This window comes from Pteropus alecto, unplaced genomic scaffold, assembly GCF_000325575.1.
Source record: "Pteropus alecto unplaced genomic scaffold, ASM32557v1 scaffold213, whole genome shotgun sequence".
Classification (NCBI taxonomy): domain Eukaryota; kingdom Metazoa; phylum Chordata; class Mammalia; order Chiroptera; family Pteropodidae; genus Pteropus; species Pteropus alecto.
The window spans coordinates 5,151,678-5,166,753 of NW_006434829.1; the positions used below are offsets into that span (position 1 = coordinate 5,151,678).

The 15,076-nt window shown below is 51.3% G+C and overlaps 1 protein-coding gene across 5 annotated transcripts in view; it reads left to right on the top strand.

Moving 5' to 3' along the window:
- The window catches only part of KDM2B (lysine demethylase 2B), a 117,565-nt gene that overhangs the window by 15,787 nt on the left and 86,702 nt on the right, over window positions 1–15,076 (top strand). For all 5 annotated transcript variants that reach the window (XM_015587970.2, XM_006910010.3, XM_025045520.1 and 2 more), the window contains exons 5-6: window positions 8,029–8,207; window positions 8,361–8,467. In XM_015587970.2, coding sequence (XP_015443456.1) covers window positions 8,029–8,207; window positions 8,361–8,467 — 286 coding nt within the window. The remainder of the gene's footprint in view (window positions 1–8,028; window positions 8,208–8,360; window positions 8,468–15,076) is intronic.

Consider the following 15,076-nt stretch of genomic DNA (forward strand, 5'->3'; position numbering starts at 1 on the left):
TGTGATTGATTCAGATTCCTTGTAAGTCTCTCACGATCTCGGGGTTCTCCCTCCGTCTCCTCCAACGCGAAGAAGTTGGGTCACTTGACTGTGGAGTTTTCTGTTGTCTGGATTTTGCGAGGGATTTTGCGTTCCCTGGGGGTGGTTCGACATGTTCCTCTGGCCTCTGTGGTTCCTGTCAATTGGTAATTGGATGTAGACGCTCGATCAGGTTCAGGGTCTTCCTCTCTCTCCACATACAAAAGTGTACACTTATTCATTCCCATTTTCTGACAAGACGACATTAGATAGGTAGTGTTCTGTTTTCCCATCGAGAGGCACCTGTCGGGTCATTCTCTCTCACGTGAGCAGCCATCGAGGTTTGAGGTCCAGCTCCATCAGTTTTTTAGGGGCTGCAAAGTGGTGATGGTCTGATCCTGTCGCTGACTGGCTGCGATACATCTACGGAGAGACGGTCCCCCTCCTGGGCTGCTAGAGTCAGAGCTGGCCCTTCTCTGAGAAGTGTCAGACTCCAAAGCCCAAGGTTACCTCTCCCAATGTCATTCTGCCTCCCCAGGAAGCGCGCTGTCATTCCTGCGTTTCTCACTGGCACCTGTGGGGCGGGAGCCCGGCATGTTGAATTTTGTGGGTACTGGTGCATTGTGTTTCCCTGGGAGTTTATGGAGCCCAGATGCCCAGCGGAACTGACTTCCCTTCCTCCTCCCTCCACTCCCACTCTGACATGTCTGTCCCACAGACTGGCTTCCAGGACACCTGGGGAGCTGGATGGAGCCCCGTGTACACCAAGGAAGTGAGCGAGCCTCCCAGCCACGTGTCTCAAACTTCCACTCCAGACCGGCACCGCCTTTCCCTCCCTGGGGCCTCTCCCGTGCACACTCCTCCTCCCCCCTCTGCCCCCAGCTGTCCTTCACTATTCCGGCCACTCCGCGTCTTGGCCTCCCTTTTCTTCTAAGGCCAGAGCAGGCTGTGGTGGGGTCAGCTGGGGACCTGCGCCTGTCTAAGAGCAGAGGGAAGAGGGGCTGCGTAAGGAGTCCTGGGGATTGTGACGGGGCGTGGGGCTGGAAGCCTGGGTAGTCACTCGAAAAAAGTAAAAGCAGGCCTTTCCCACCCACGTCCTCTGTGCTCAGTGATGTTTGTCCCCGGGGTGGGGCTCCTGACTGCTCGGGACTTCCAGATGTTTTCCAGGTGGGTTGTGGGGAGGCGGGGGCGGGGGCTGGTTCATCTTCCCTCGTGTGGAGAGGGTTACACATTCCCACCTCCGGGTACCCCAGGTCATTTCTTCAGCTGTCACTTATGTACGAAGTCCCGTGTCACAGGCTGGACAGGACGTGAAAGCGAATGACTCCCAACGCAGATATCTGCTGAGCTCCTACTATGCGCAGGCTCTTCATTCTAGACACTCAAGGTAGAAGAGTGAGCAAGACAGACAAGACTTCTGTGCTCGCAGTGCTTATCGTCATCCAGGGATGACATTTTTCTCTTTGCAGAGCGGCTTGGTAAACCACATGTAGTTTTAGTTATGCAAGGCGCCTGTGCTGTGACACCTCGTACCAGGCACCGTGGGCGAGCCAGGGGCACAGGAACCCCTCCCCGCCAACGGCATTGACATTTATGGAGCCACATAGGTTTACCTGGTGTTTCTCTCATCAGCCCTTGGGTTACAGCTCTGCTGTAACAAAGTACCAGAGACTGGGGGGGGTTTAGAACCACACAAGTTTATGCTCATAGTCCTGGGGGCCCAAAGTCTGCCATCGAGACGGCTGTGCCGTCGCCGAAGGCTCCATCCAGGGGGATCCCGCCTTGCCTCCCCCAGCTTCTGGCGCCCGCCAGCTTTCTTGGCTTGTCGGTGCATCGCTCCGCCCTCTGCTTCCGCCGTCACAGGGCTGGCTTCTCTCCGTGCGTCTCTATCCAAACGTCCCTCGTGCCACAGGGATGCCATTCATTGGCTAGGCGCCCACCCTAATGCAGTACAACCTCATTTTAGCTTGATCACATCTGCAGAGACCTTTCCAAAGAAGGTCACAGTCACAGGTACTGCGGTTAGGACTTGAACATCTCTTTTTGGGGAACCCAGTTCAACTCACAACAGCCTTCAAGGTATATCTGTTAGCAGCATAGGGAGAACCGAGGTGTTGGGCCCAGGAGAAGGGGGAGACAACTTCTGGCACTTTCTATGCCTCTAGCACTGTATATGGGTCATATCAGTTAATACCATGACTTTTTTATTTAATTAAAATTTAAAATTGTATTGACTTTTTTTTTCAGGGAAAGCCATCTTTTTATTAAACATACCTAGGTGTGGGGCAGTGTATTTACTTATTTTTTAAATTATTACTAAAAGTTTCCCCCAAGAATAGTTTTATTTATTTTTTAATACCTGGACATATGCAAGGTAAATAGCATTTTCCAGGTGTTAAGGTACAATTTTGCAAATCATTGCATCCTATGACTTAACAATACCATTAAACTAGATTATTTTAAAGCCGTGTCTCTTTTTCACTAAATATGATTTGTAACTTATTCTTATGTTTACCAAAGGGTAATGAATCCTACCCAGATGCTCTTTATTTTGTCTACATTTGGACCAAGAATGAAAGTGGTGTATAGGTTAGTATATGTATACCTGTGTGGAGGGGTCTATATACGTGAGATTAAATGAGAGTTGACATGTGTTGCTTAAAATATATTATAAAAGGCAAGTATGATATATGCAAGGTATATGCTTATTTGACAACACTTCTGTGCCCAAACTTTACTCACAATTACATGTGGATATTTATGTCTTTTAAGGCACATGTTATGTGTTTTAAAATGTCAGTAATTTGTACATTGCTGTGTACTCACCATGAATAACTGAATATATAACGTCTAATTTATTGTAGTTTTCCTGAATGTACATATACATGTATTACATATGTCTATATTTAAATGCTTGCCTAGACAATATATTATATATTTAAGTGCTCGCCTAGGTAATATATTTATACAAATATGTGTTATGTATATTATATGTACATCACACATGTATATATAATATGCTAATAAAACGGATAGTTTGCTCTGTTTTAGGAGGATTTTTTAGAACTAGATTTGGGCTGGGTTTTTTTTTGAAATATTATAGTCTTTGATTTGGGTTGTATATAAATTGGTATCATATATAATAACAATTTCGGAGAACATCGAGATGATGACCTACCGTTTTGCAGTGATAATATTTTATATTGTGCATTCGTTCTATTGTGCAAGTTTGGGGATCAGGTTGGTGAGTCAGCATTGTTCAGAGAGGGGCTTGTACGTGCAATCTCCTTGCAGATGGGCAGAGATGAGGCACTATGGCTCGCATACAGATCTTTACCTTCCATGCAGTGAGATGCACAGCCTCGTTGGTGCCCTAAAAAAGTCTTTCATTTGCCTCCAGCATTAGTCATCTGAATATTAAATTTTTTCACGACGGTTTGAGATAGGTCGTTTTATCTCCATGTTGCTGATGAGGACACTGGGGTACTTTGCCTAAAGATTTTGTGCTATGAGAACTGGAACCTGAAACATCTGAGTCCTTTGGCCCATTTTTTGGGGGGAAGGGTGTACCTGAAGTACTTTACATATGCCGACGAGTTTAAAGGAAAATTAAAACTGACACCTGCCACCCAGATTGAAAGCATCGCAATTCCTTTGAAGCCCCCTTGTGACTCTTCCTGCCCCAGAGGTGACGATTGAATTATATTCCTTTGCTGGGGCTGCCATAACAAAGTGCCACAGACTGGGTGGCTTAAAACTACAAAAATTTCATTCTCTCACAGTTTCAGAGGCCAGAAGTCCAAAATCGAGGTGTTGGCAGCAGTGGTTCCTTCTGCAGACTCTAAGGGAGAATCCTGCCTGGCCTCTTCCAGCCTTGGGCAACCTCAGGCATTGTGGACACTTCACTCCACGTTCTGCCTCTGTAGTCACATGACCTTCTCACGAGGACACCAGTCATTGGCTTTCGGGCCCACCCTAGATCCAGGATGATCTCATCTCGAGATCCTTAATTCCCTCTGCAAAGACCTTTTATCCAAAAAAATTCCTGTTCCTGGGTTCTGGGTCGATGACCTTTTGAGGGTCCCATTCCTATTGTGTTTATCATTTCCTGGCCTTTCTTTAGCTTTTCTCACCAGGGCCCACATCCCTAAGCCCCAGGTCACGCTGTGCAGAACTGATGAGCCCAGGCAGAGGGAAGGACATTGTGGGCAGTTCGTGGAGCTGAAAGTCTGCGGTCCACGTTTCTAGGCCACGGGGAGGGGAGAGACCCACACGACAAAAACTACTAGGGAAGAGAAGACAGATCGGAGAAGTCTTTTTTTTTTTTTTTTTTTTGTCAGAGTAGGGGAAGTACATGAGATTTAAAATAATGTCTCTTAACATTGCTTTAAAAAAAATGTATTGAGGCGAAATTCACATAACATAAAATTACCCATTTTAAAGCGTCCCACTTCAGTGGCATTTATAGCGTGTGCAACCCCAATCACTTCTGCAGGTTCCAAAACGTTTTTGTCACCCCAAAAGGTAACTTACCCACTCCCATTCTTCCAGCTCCAGCCCCTGACAGCCACTAAGCTACCCATATGGATTTACTTGTTCTGGACATTTCATGCAAGTGGCGTACAACACGTGCCCATTCGCGTCTGCCTTCCTTCACTTGGCTTAATATTTTCGAGGTTCCTCCATGTTATAGGGAAGATGATACTACATTTTTTTTTTATGGCTGAATAATTTACATTTTTATTATGTGTTTTTTAAGTTGATAGAAGACTGAAAGAAAAAAATACCTTTAGCGAAACCAACTTTGGTCATTTAATGCCCTGGGTTTTTTTTTTCTTTTTTTTTAAATAACAGCTTTATCAGGGGAAGGTACATATCATACAATTCGCCCATTTAGAGTGTACAATTCGATGGTTTCTGGTCTGTTCACAGATTTGGGTGATCATTACCACAATCAATTTTAGAACATTTTCATCACCCTCCCCCGAAAAAGACCTGCACCCAATAGCCGTCCTGAGTATGTTTTCGGGTCTTAGGTGGTCAGTCCGTTGGGACTGGCCGGCAGAGGTTTTACTGACTCTGCGGCCCACTGCCTCACTTTCTCCGCCTGTAATTACGGATGGAATTGGCTGATTACTGTCCTACCTTCACGCAGGCATTCTGGACAGCGTTTCATGTGCATTGTCCCGGGACGACCCCCTGGGCTGGCTCCTGTTTCTGCCCCCATGTGACAAATGGGGAAACTGATACTCAGAGAAGCACAGGGGCCCGAGGTTCAGCTGGGGTTTGAACCCAGGACGTCTCGCTGTCACTGCGTTGCGCTGATAGGGGCGGCTGAGCTCCGGGCCTTCAGTGCTGACTCGCACAAATCTCTAGGGCTGTGATTCCCATTCCCCACCTGCCACAGAGGGCTTCGCAGATATGACCTTGAGCAAGGTTAGGGAGGAGAGGCAGGCGGAGGTGGGAGGCTGGCAGAGGGGGAGAGGGTTTGGGTGTCTGTTCTGCCCCCACGTCCCAGACTCTCACAACAGGCTGTCTGCCTGGTGGGCTTCCGCGAAAACCTGAGCAGAGCCCACCTGTTCAGGAGTCTTGGTGAGGAGCCAGCCTGGCCAAGAGCACGGTAAAATTTCCAGCAAAGTTCAGGGATGCCCCCTGGTGGATCTGCTCTCCCAACGCAGAAGAAAGGCTGCGGGGCCCAGAGTCAGCCCCTGGAGGCGGGATGTTTTTTTTTTCCCCCAGCCTTAGCACGTGACTGGCAGTCAATGTTTCATAGGACAGAGTGAGCGTGGGGGGTGAGCACCTGGGCTCAGGACTGGGCATTTTTGGGGCACGTAAGTTGTCCAAGCCTCAGTTTCTCATCCCTCAAACGGATATAAAGTTCTACCTCACAGAACGGCCGCTACGGTTCACATTACCTATGAGGAGAGCCTGCCCGTGCCGAAGCACTCAGTAAACGTCGGCTGTTTTAATCGGGAGACGGCCTGTGTTTTGGGGGACCTGAGCCAACTCCAGAGCTTGGTTTCCTCGTTTGTGAGACAGGGGCGGTCCTCTCTAGCTTCTGTGGTGGCTGTGAAAGTTCGATGTTGAACCCAAAAGATAGAAACACCCAAGATCTTTTACGTGCTTTAAAGCGTGACTGTTATTATCCAGTTCCTGCTAGATCAAAGGCACTGTGTATTTATTTGACAGACCTTGACCGTGGGCCTGGCACGGGACAGACTGTGCGATGCTGGGTGCGTAGCAGTGAACGGGGCGGGACTGTCGCTCACATCGGCGTGTAAGCTCCATGAGGGTTTTGTCTTGTTCGGGGGCCTGCACACTTTGTAAAGAGCCAGGCAGTAAATATCGCAGGCTTTGTTGGCCATTCTGCCTCCATCAACTGCTCAGCTTGGCCTAGACCATCGCATGGGGAATCGGCAGAGATAAGAGAACCAGCGAGTGTGGCCACGTGCCAATAAAACTTCGTATGTGGACCCAGAAATTTGAATTTCCTGTGATGGGCGCATCACAAAATATTCTTTTTTGGGTTCACCCCCCTCCCTCCCTTCACCATTTAAATATGTAAAAACCATTCTCCTCCGTGGGCTGTGCAGAAACGGGTGCTGGGCCCGTTCATTGCTGGTTTAGCCTTCATTCTTGGGGTAGCTTTGACCGGGGCGCTCACCGGCTGCTAGTTCTTTTCTTCCTTTTTTTTTTTTCTGGTTTACGCATTTCTAAGTCTCCACGGACTGTATATTTGTCACTGAGCTAATGGGGAATTGGGGTCTTACCAGATGGCGAGCTCCTCGTTCCACTCCGAGCAGACAGGAGGCAGCGGCTTTCATGGTAAAGCCCCACGAGTTTGGCAACCTGCTTTGTGTGTGTGTTGCTCTCCTTTCGAAGCGTGTCCGCTTAGCTTCGGTTGTCGCTTCCACCTTGGCTGAAGTGTTGGAGCCGTTATGATTCCCGTTTTACGGATGAGGAAGCAGAGTCCCAGACAGGGCCATGATGTCCTTGAGGGCCGGGGCTATAGCACCGAAGGCCTGTCTCCTGCCCAGAGCTTATTCTCTCTGGGAGGAGTGGGAGGCATGGAGCCCACTGCTGAGACGAAGGCTGGACTTTCCCCAGGAGGGGCTTTCACTGTTCAGTCATTCATATGAGAAGTCGCATGTCGCATACGGTGCAGGACAGCCAGCATTCATCGTTTACTTGTTCCATACGCATTTGCTGAGCGCCTACTATGGGCAGGTTCTCTCGATACTTGGGGTAAAGGAGTGAGCAAGACAGGTAAGTCTCCTGCCCTCCCGAAGATTCCAGAGGCATGGGGAAGAAAGATAACGAAGGCGAACGTATTTGGGAATGGCGATTCGTGTCAGGGACGATCAGAGGGACCCACTCGTCTGCATACCAGACTCTGCTGCAATCGTCTGCTTTAACCCTCACACCCAGCCCATGAGAAGAGATGGCAGGACGAAGGCGTATACAGTTCAGAGAAGTCGAGTAACTTTCCTGGCCTCAGAGACCAGGAAGGGGGACTGCGGAACGGCTCCTTACCCGTAGAGATAAGTCCTATCCTAGCACTGCCAATAAGCAGAAAGGCCCTGAGTGCCATGTGTGGGGATAGCCCCCAGCTGGCAGTGGGGAGCCGTCGATGGTTTTAAGTGGAGAGAGGAAGGTCCACGGTCAGGCCTCTGTTTTAGAAAGCTCGCTCAGGTAGCAGTGTGGGGGATGGGTAGGAGGCATAGTCTGCAGACCCCTTGGGGATGCCCTCGCGGTCGTCTCGGAGAGCAGTCATGGTGGGCCAGCACGGAGGCCGTGGTGGCGGAGGACGCAGGTGGATTGGAGGGAGGCGGGAAAGACAACCGACAGGATGAGGTAATTGAGCAGACGCAGCAGAGGGGTGAGGCATATGGGGAACCCGGAGGAGGAGGAGGAGGAGGAGGAGGAGGACGTTTTGTTTTATGGGGGCTCCCAAGTGCGATCCGGACCCCCAGCCGGCAGGAGCCGCCAGCATGTGGATTCTGCCCCCAGGTAGCCGGCGGCTGGTGGACGTGATGGACGTGAATACCCAGAAGGGCACCGAGATGAGCATGTCCCAGTTCGTGCGGTACTATGAGACGCCTGAGGCTCAGCGGGACAAGCTGTACAACGTCATCAGCCTGGAGTTCAGCCACACCAAGTTGGAGCACCTGGTCAAGCGCCCGACTGTGGTAGGCCCCGGCCACGGTCCTCTCCCTGACCCCTTCTACCTCCTCTCCTTGCCCTGCCGCCCAGTGCCGACCTGGGGGAGCGGTTGGGTGGGGTGGGAGCCTGGCTGAAGGGTACCTGGGAACAGGAAGTGCTGACGGTGGGCTGGCTTTCAGGTGGACCTGGTGGACTGGGTGGACAATATGTGGCCCCAGCACTTGAAGGAGAAGCAGATGGAAGCCACGAACGCCATCGCAGAGATGAAGTACCCCAAAGTGAAGAAGTAAGAGCGCCTGGCTGGCAGGGAGCTGGGAGGGGGTGACGGCTTCCGGCCTCGGATGCCCGGGGCTGGAAGTGAGTGCGGGCTGAGGCCGCGGCACTGCCAGCATGGCAGGGATGGGGGTCCTCGGTGTGGGCAGGTTGGCGTCTTGCTCCACTGGAAGTCAGGGGCTCTGCGTTCTGCTGTGGGGCTGCGATCTCTTTCCAGATGGTCCTTTGGCCTCTCTGCCAGCTCTCCCGGGGGGTGTGACCTGAGAAAGAGGAAGAGGAATGGGAACCGTGTGTGTGTGTGTGTGTGTGTGTGTGTGTGTGTGTGTGTGTGTCCTCACACTTGTCAAACCTTTGTCTGCTCCCTCTAAGTGACCGCGTGTGTCCTGGGAATGGCCCGCACGCACGCACACGTGTGTGTCCTCACACTTGTCAAACCTTTGTCCGCTCCCTCTAAGTGACCGCGTGTGTCCTGGGAATGGGTGTTTTCAGGGAGACCCGCCCCCATGGATGCCGCTTCTCCCCTCGGTGGGGGAGGGGCCTAGTGCTCTCTCTCCTTGCTGTTGAAACCCAGGGCCTCCGCTCCAGAAGAACCTGTCCCCAGGCAAGCGCAGGGTCCGCTTCCTCGTCAGGTGTTCTTCAGATGGTGCCCTCTAAGTGGGAGGTTGGCGCTGGGCTGGGAAGGCGGCCCATGTTTTGCAGGGGCATCGCTACAAAAGTGGCGCGACCAGCAGGTCCTGAGACCGACTGCTTAATGTGAGCAGAGGCATCTGTCAGCCCCTGCATGTTCTAGAATCCAAGTGACGGAGCCTCGGGAGGAGGAAGTCACCTTGGGGCTCCTGCGCTCTCAGGCCGTCTGTGTTTACATCTCCAAAATGGGAAGGAGCTGCTGGCAGGACTGTCTCTCTGGTCTTCTTAGAAGAGTTGGCTCTGGCAGCCCTGAATTCATTAGCATCTCTGCTCAGCGCTGTTGCCGGGATCGCCCCCAGGAGCTTAGAGGCTGTGAACTTCTCATTCACTCAGCCCTTCATTCGGTGCCTATTGAATACAGACGCTGTGCCAGGCTTTGTGAGGGAGGCCAGCATGCTGGCCCTGGGCTTCTCGAGGTTTGGCTTTCAAGCTCTCTCTCTCTCTCTCTAATTACTTCTCGGGCATTTTTCCTCCCCTCAAAGTTGCAGCCCTGTACGCACCTTGCACGTGGGTTGCATCGAGGGCATCTGGGCTCAAGGAGCCCCTGGGACAGGGAAATAAAAAGATGACAAAATCTAAAAGCCCCTACTTGCCGGAGAATGTGCCACATGACACAAGGGATAAGGTGCAGCTCTCATCCCAGGCAGAGCAAAACATTCCTGAGAGGCACCGGTGGACTCCTTTTTGGGTGGTGGCACCGGGAAGTCCTCTGGGAGGGGACATTGAACGTGGGCTTTCAAGGACAGAGGAGATGGGAGGGAAGTGGCGGGGGATGGAGGGAGGGAAGTGCCAGGGGCCTGGAAGGAATCGAGAGAGTCGTACTTGAGGAAAGAACGTGGGACTCGGAGATTATTTAGAGGCAGATCACGGCTCTCACTGATTGATTGATCAATTCAGCATATATGCTGAAGATCTGATTGGTGCTGGGCACTGGGCATACGGCGGGTAGAAAACCAAATGACATCCCGCCCTCACGGAGCTCACAATCTATCTGGCAGACAGACATTAATCCAGTAATGAGAGAAACAGATGGGAACTTGCAGCTGTGATGAGGCCAGCGGAGACCCATGGTGCTTCTTCGGGAGCACGTACCAGGGGATCACTCGGTCAGGGAGGGCAGGGCAGGCGTCCCTGAGCTGGGTTCTGAAGGGGAGAGGGATTATTTAGCTGAAGGGGCCTGGGAAGAGCTTCCTGGCTGTGTGCAGAGAGAGCCTGGGATGGGGGTGGGGTCCAGGTCAGGCAGGAGGACACAGCCAGCGGGGCTCAGCGAGACGGGGGCAGTGGATGCAGGACGGGCATGGGCCAGGCTGAACAGGGCCTGACAGGCCATGGTGAAGGGTCCTTCTTTCTCCTTAAGAGCAGTCGGAAACCTCTCTGAGATTTTAAGCCGGGAGGGACGTGTTCAGAGTTGCATTCTGCACGTTCGTCGGCCGCCATGTGGATTGAAGGAGGCGGAGCTAGAAGAATATGAGGAACCATTGCATCCTCTAGATGAGGGTAAATGATGATCCGGGGGAGAGGAGACTAGAGGACAGATTGGGCATATATCTAGGAAGGTAAAATAGGCAGCACCAGGTGCCTGAGATACTCAGGGAAGAACTTCACTTTATTGAAAGATTCCTCTAAATAGTAAACTCTGTTGCTGCATCGAGAATCTTTATCGACTTACCAAAACAAGGGTTCACACACAATTTTCTAGGATCCCATGTCTTCTAGGTGTCGGTTGGATTGAATGGCAAATGAATTTACAAACTGTCAGTGGCTGTAGGAACTCGTTGCCGGATTTGAACCTCGTTAGGAAGGAAATTGTCACCTTGGAACTAGTCCATTTGTTCGGCTGAAAAGAATGCTGATTTCAGTTAATAAGCAACGTAGAAATCCCACAATGATGAAGTCCTCTGGGACTGTAGAATGGTTCTGTGGAATTTAATTAAAATGACACCGTTTCTAGAAATCACAGCTTTCATGCTGGAGGTATCTGGAGAGTGGAGACAGCTGACGAGCCACCTGAATTCAGAGTTTGCGGGCGGGAAGACAGACGTGTTATAGACCATTACTGCATTCCCCCTGGCTTCAGCTTTATGCCGCTCAGTCGTGAGGGGTTAGGAATTTGAATGGGTTTTGGTCGAGATACTTAAAGCACGGGCTGGTGACCGTTGTCGAGCGGGTAGTTACAAGTATGTGGGAGACAATATATGTAAAGAGTATGTTAGTAACTTATCTCTTGCCGCGTTTATCGAGTGCCTATTATGTGCAAGACACTATTCTAAGTAGTTGGTGGACTCGCCATTCTCATGGAGCTTCTAGTCCGGTGGGAAGAGACGGTTAAGCAAACAAGTGAATAATATAATTTAGGCGATAAGGGTCATGAAGAAGCAAAGTAAGATAAAGGGGAGGGAGGATGAGAGGGTAGACTGGATGAATATCGGTGGCACTGTGCGTTTCTGCCATTGCCTTTCCCTCCATCTCTACCTAGAAGAAATGGTTTGGCTGTATAGAATTGTCTAGGAAAATTCTTTGTGTAAACAGTGATGATTATTTGAGGAAGTACCCCTGTATTCGTTTATTGCTGCCTAACCGATTGCCCTAAAACTTCACGACTTAAAAAGAAACTGAAAACAACAGACGTTACCTCACAATGTGTGTGGGTCAGGAATCCAGGAGTGGCTTAGTGGCGTGGTTCTGGCTCAGAGGCTCTCACGAGCTCATGTGAAGACAGGCCTGGGCCGCAGTCATCTGAAGGCTGGACTGGGGCCGGAGGGCCCACTTCCGAGATGGCGCGCCCACATGGCTGTTGGCAGGAGGCCTTAGTTCCTCACGGCGTGGGCCTCTCCACAGGGATGCTTGAGTGTCCTTGTGACATGGCAGCTGGTCCCCCAGAGTGAGCGGTTCGAGAGAGCAAGGAGGAAGCCACAGTGCCTCTTAAGGCCTAATTTTGGAAGTTGCGTACTGTTTACTTCTGCCATATTCTATTAATTAAAAGTGAGTCATTGCGTCTGGCCCACGCTCAAGGGGAGGGGAACTTGGCTCTGCCTCTGGTAGGGAGGAGTATCAAAGAATTTGTGGACGTGTTTTAAAGGCTCCGCAATCTCCTAGGTGTGTGACACGGGCATACATTTTTCACTTTGGACCATCGGGTATTATAATGCATTCGGAAGGAAATTAGCAAGTGTCTCCCCTCCTCACACGTGCCTGAAGGACTCAGGGCTGGCAAAAATGAGGTTTGCTGGTGTAATGGAGATAAGCTGTGGACGAAAAGCTCAAACACCCAGCAAGCAGGGGGTCCCACATAAAGCACATGTTTGGCTCCCAAATAATTGAGAGTTGACTGCATTTTTTCTCCCCATGAACTTTCTGGGGATAGCAGGAAGAACTGGGGGAATTTTGGGGTGCAAAGCTGAAACAGGATGAAAATGGGCACAGGAGGAGCAAGTTTCAGGGGCTGCCTCTGCCCCCCTGGCGGCCAAGGGCAAGTCTTTCATCTCCTCTCAGCGACTCGGTTTTCCTTTCTACGAAGTGGGGGTTCTGTCGTCCCTGCCCCCCTCCCACGCCATGGGGAGGACGGAGCTTGCAGTGGATGGGACGAGATGCTGGTTCATGTGGCCTTGGGTAGACACACAAGGCCCCGACAGCCACTGGAATTCCTACAGCCTCTGCTTTTCAGTCTCCTCTCCCTCCCATTTGTGCAGGGCTTGCGTCTCTGCAACCCACATCCGCCTTTTCTTTCTCATCAGCCATGTTCGCTGGTATCGTAAGTGACCGTCTCTGTTTAATAGATCAGACAGGGAAACTGACCTAGAGAGGCTGCTCGAGTCACAGAGGGAAGAAGCTGTGGGCCATGCCTCCTACCCCCAGGCCTCTGGATTCTTGGCTTTTCCTCTCTACCTTTAAAATAGGAACAAAGAAAGACAGTCTTCTCTGTACTGCTCCGTGTGGACCGGGAGCTGTGTACGACACTTAGCACACATATCCCAACAGAACTGAAAGCAGGTGCGACTCTCTCCATCTTACAGACAAGAAAACAAGTTCATAGAGCTTCAGTGCAGGTAACGGGTGTAGGGGCTGGTGTGCTTGTGGATAACTGGAGAGGCAGGCCTTGAAAACAACTTTTTTTTTCCTCTGAAAATAAACAATACCGGCCACACCAAGCACACGTAGGACCTGATATGACCTATGAGGGCCACCAGTTAGAAGCCCCTCACTACTTCAACAAATGGGGATGCTGAGTTCCAGAAGGACAGTTTTAGTCTAGGGTCACTTCTAATCCAGCTGATTAGAAAAATTACAGGCCTGTTGCTAGGTGCTCTCTTAACGCGGATGAATCTGATATGGTTCCTGCCATCAAGGCGCTTAGGCATTGGTGACTACAAAAGTAATAATTCTCCCACGTGGACAGCCTAGTCCAACTGTCGAGGCTTTTTCTCATAGCTCATTTAAGTCCACCTCTGTTCCGTGTGTGGCGAAGCCCTTGCTCAGGCACACACACTCAGTGACTGGTGCTCAGATCTAAGATGGGCGATATTTCTTGTAATTATTACTTTTGAATAGGCGAAACATACACACGGTGAAAACTTCAGTCAATTCCGAAGAGTTCACAGTGTAACCTCAGGGCTAGCGGTCCCATACACATCGAGAAGCAACACCCTGGCCCCAGGCATTGACCATCTTGGAATGGCTTCCATGTTCGCTTCCCTAAAATGGGGTTGTAGTGATTTTTAAGGGTTAAACGTTTTCATGCATATAAACAGCTATTATTATTAGCATTTGGTATATGGACCCTATCAATATTGGTGGGTAGTCCCAGCAGATGGGGTTTGGTCAAAGAATAGAGAAGCTTGACTTCTGCCTCTGCAGAGGTTATACTCATCTCCTGCCCCCTTGTGGTTTTGGGGAAGGGCTTGGAGACAGGATGGGAGGAGGGTGGTGGCCCTGGTGAGCATGCCCTGGAGGGTGGGACTTCTGATTTGAGCTGGACCAACTCCTTCAGCCGGAAGTCTATTGGCTGTTAACTGCAGAGTGGGCTTGTTGAGAGTCTTGGAGTTTGCCAGGTAGACCTGGGGAGAAAGGCTGAGAAACTTCAAGATAGGCTACTCGGATAAGCACCACCACTGGCTAGGGTAATGACAAGGGTGAGTCACTACCCCCGAGCCTCTGCTTTCTCATCCGTAAAATGGGGACAATCCTGGGGATGATTGTGAAAATCGGATTAAATAATCAAAGTATCATAGTGCCAGGTGTGTGTTAACTTATATTTATCTCAATGAGTTCACAATAATTCTATGATGTAGGGTTATACAGCTCCTAAGGGGTAGGTACGGGGAGGGGCAGCAGAAAGGCATCTTAGAATTCAGAGTTGAACTTTAGGTCACCTCCCTGCCGTTAGGATGAGGAAATGGCTCAGAGAAGGGAAGTGAGTTGTCCAAGGTCACACAGCCAGTCTGCCTGAGCGCCAGAGCCGCATCTCTGTTCTCTGGGCTGCCAACCTGGATCCGACATCCCTCCAACCCCCAACACTGGTCTTTTCTCTAACCGTGCCCGAATGGGTACATTTAAGGAAGGTGGCTTTGCTGGGTTGTCACCTCCAGCTGCAGGACGGCGTCCACGCTCCCTGAACACAGGGGTGCGGGGGGTCCCCGAGCTCTTCCCCGTAGAACGGGCTGAGGGAGCGCTGCCCTCGCACCCCCACCCCGCGGGGCGAGGGGGCAGCGGCGTCCCCCGGCGCTGGCCGGCGGTGCCCGAATGGGTACATTTAAGGAAGGTGGCTTTGCTGGGTTGTCACCTCCAGCTGCAGGACGGCGTCCACGCTCCCTGAACACAGGGGTGCGGGGGGTCCCCGAGCTCTTCCCCGTAGAACGGGCTGAGGGAGCGCTGCCCTCGCACCCCCACCCCGCGGGGCGAGGGGGCAGCGGCGTCCCCCGGCGCTGGCCGGCGCGCG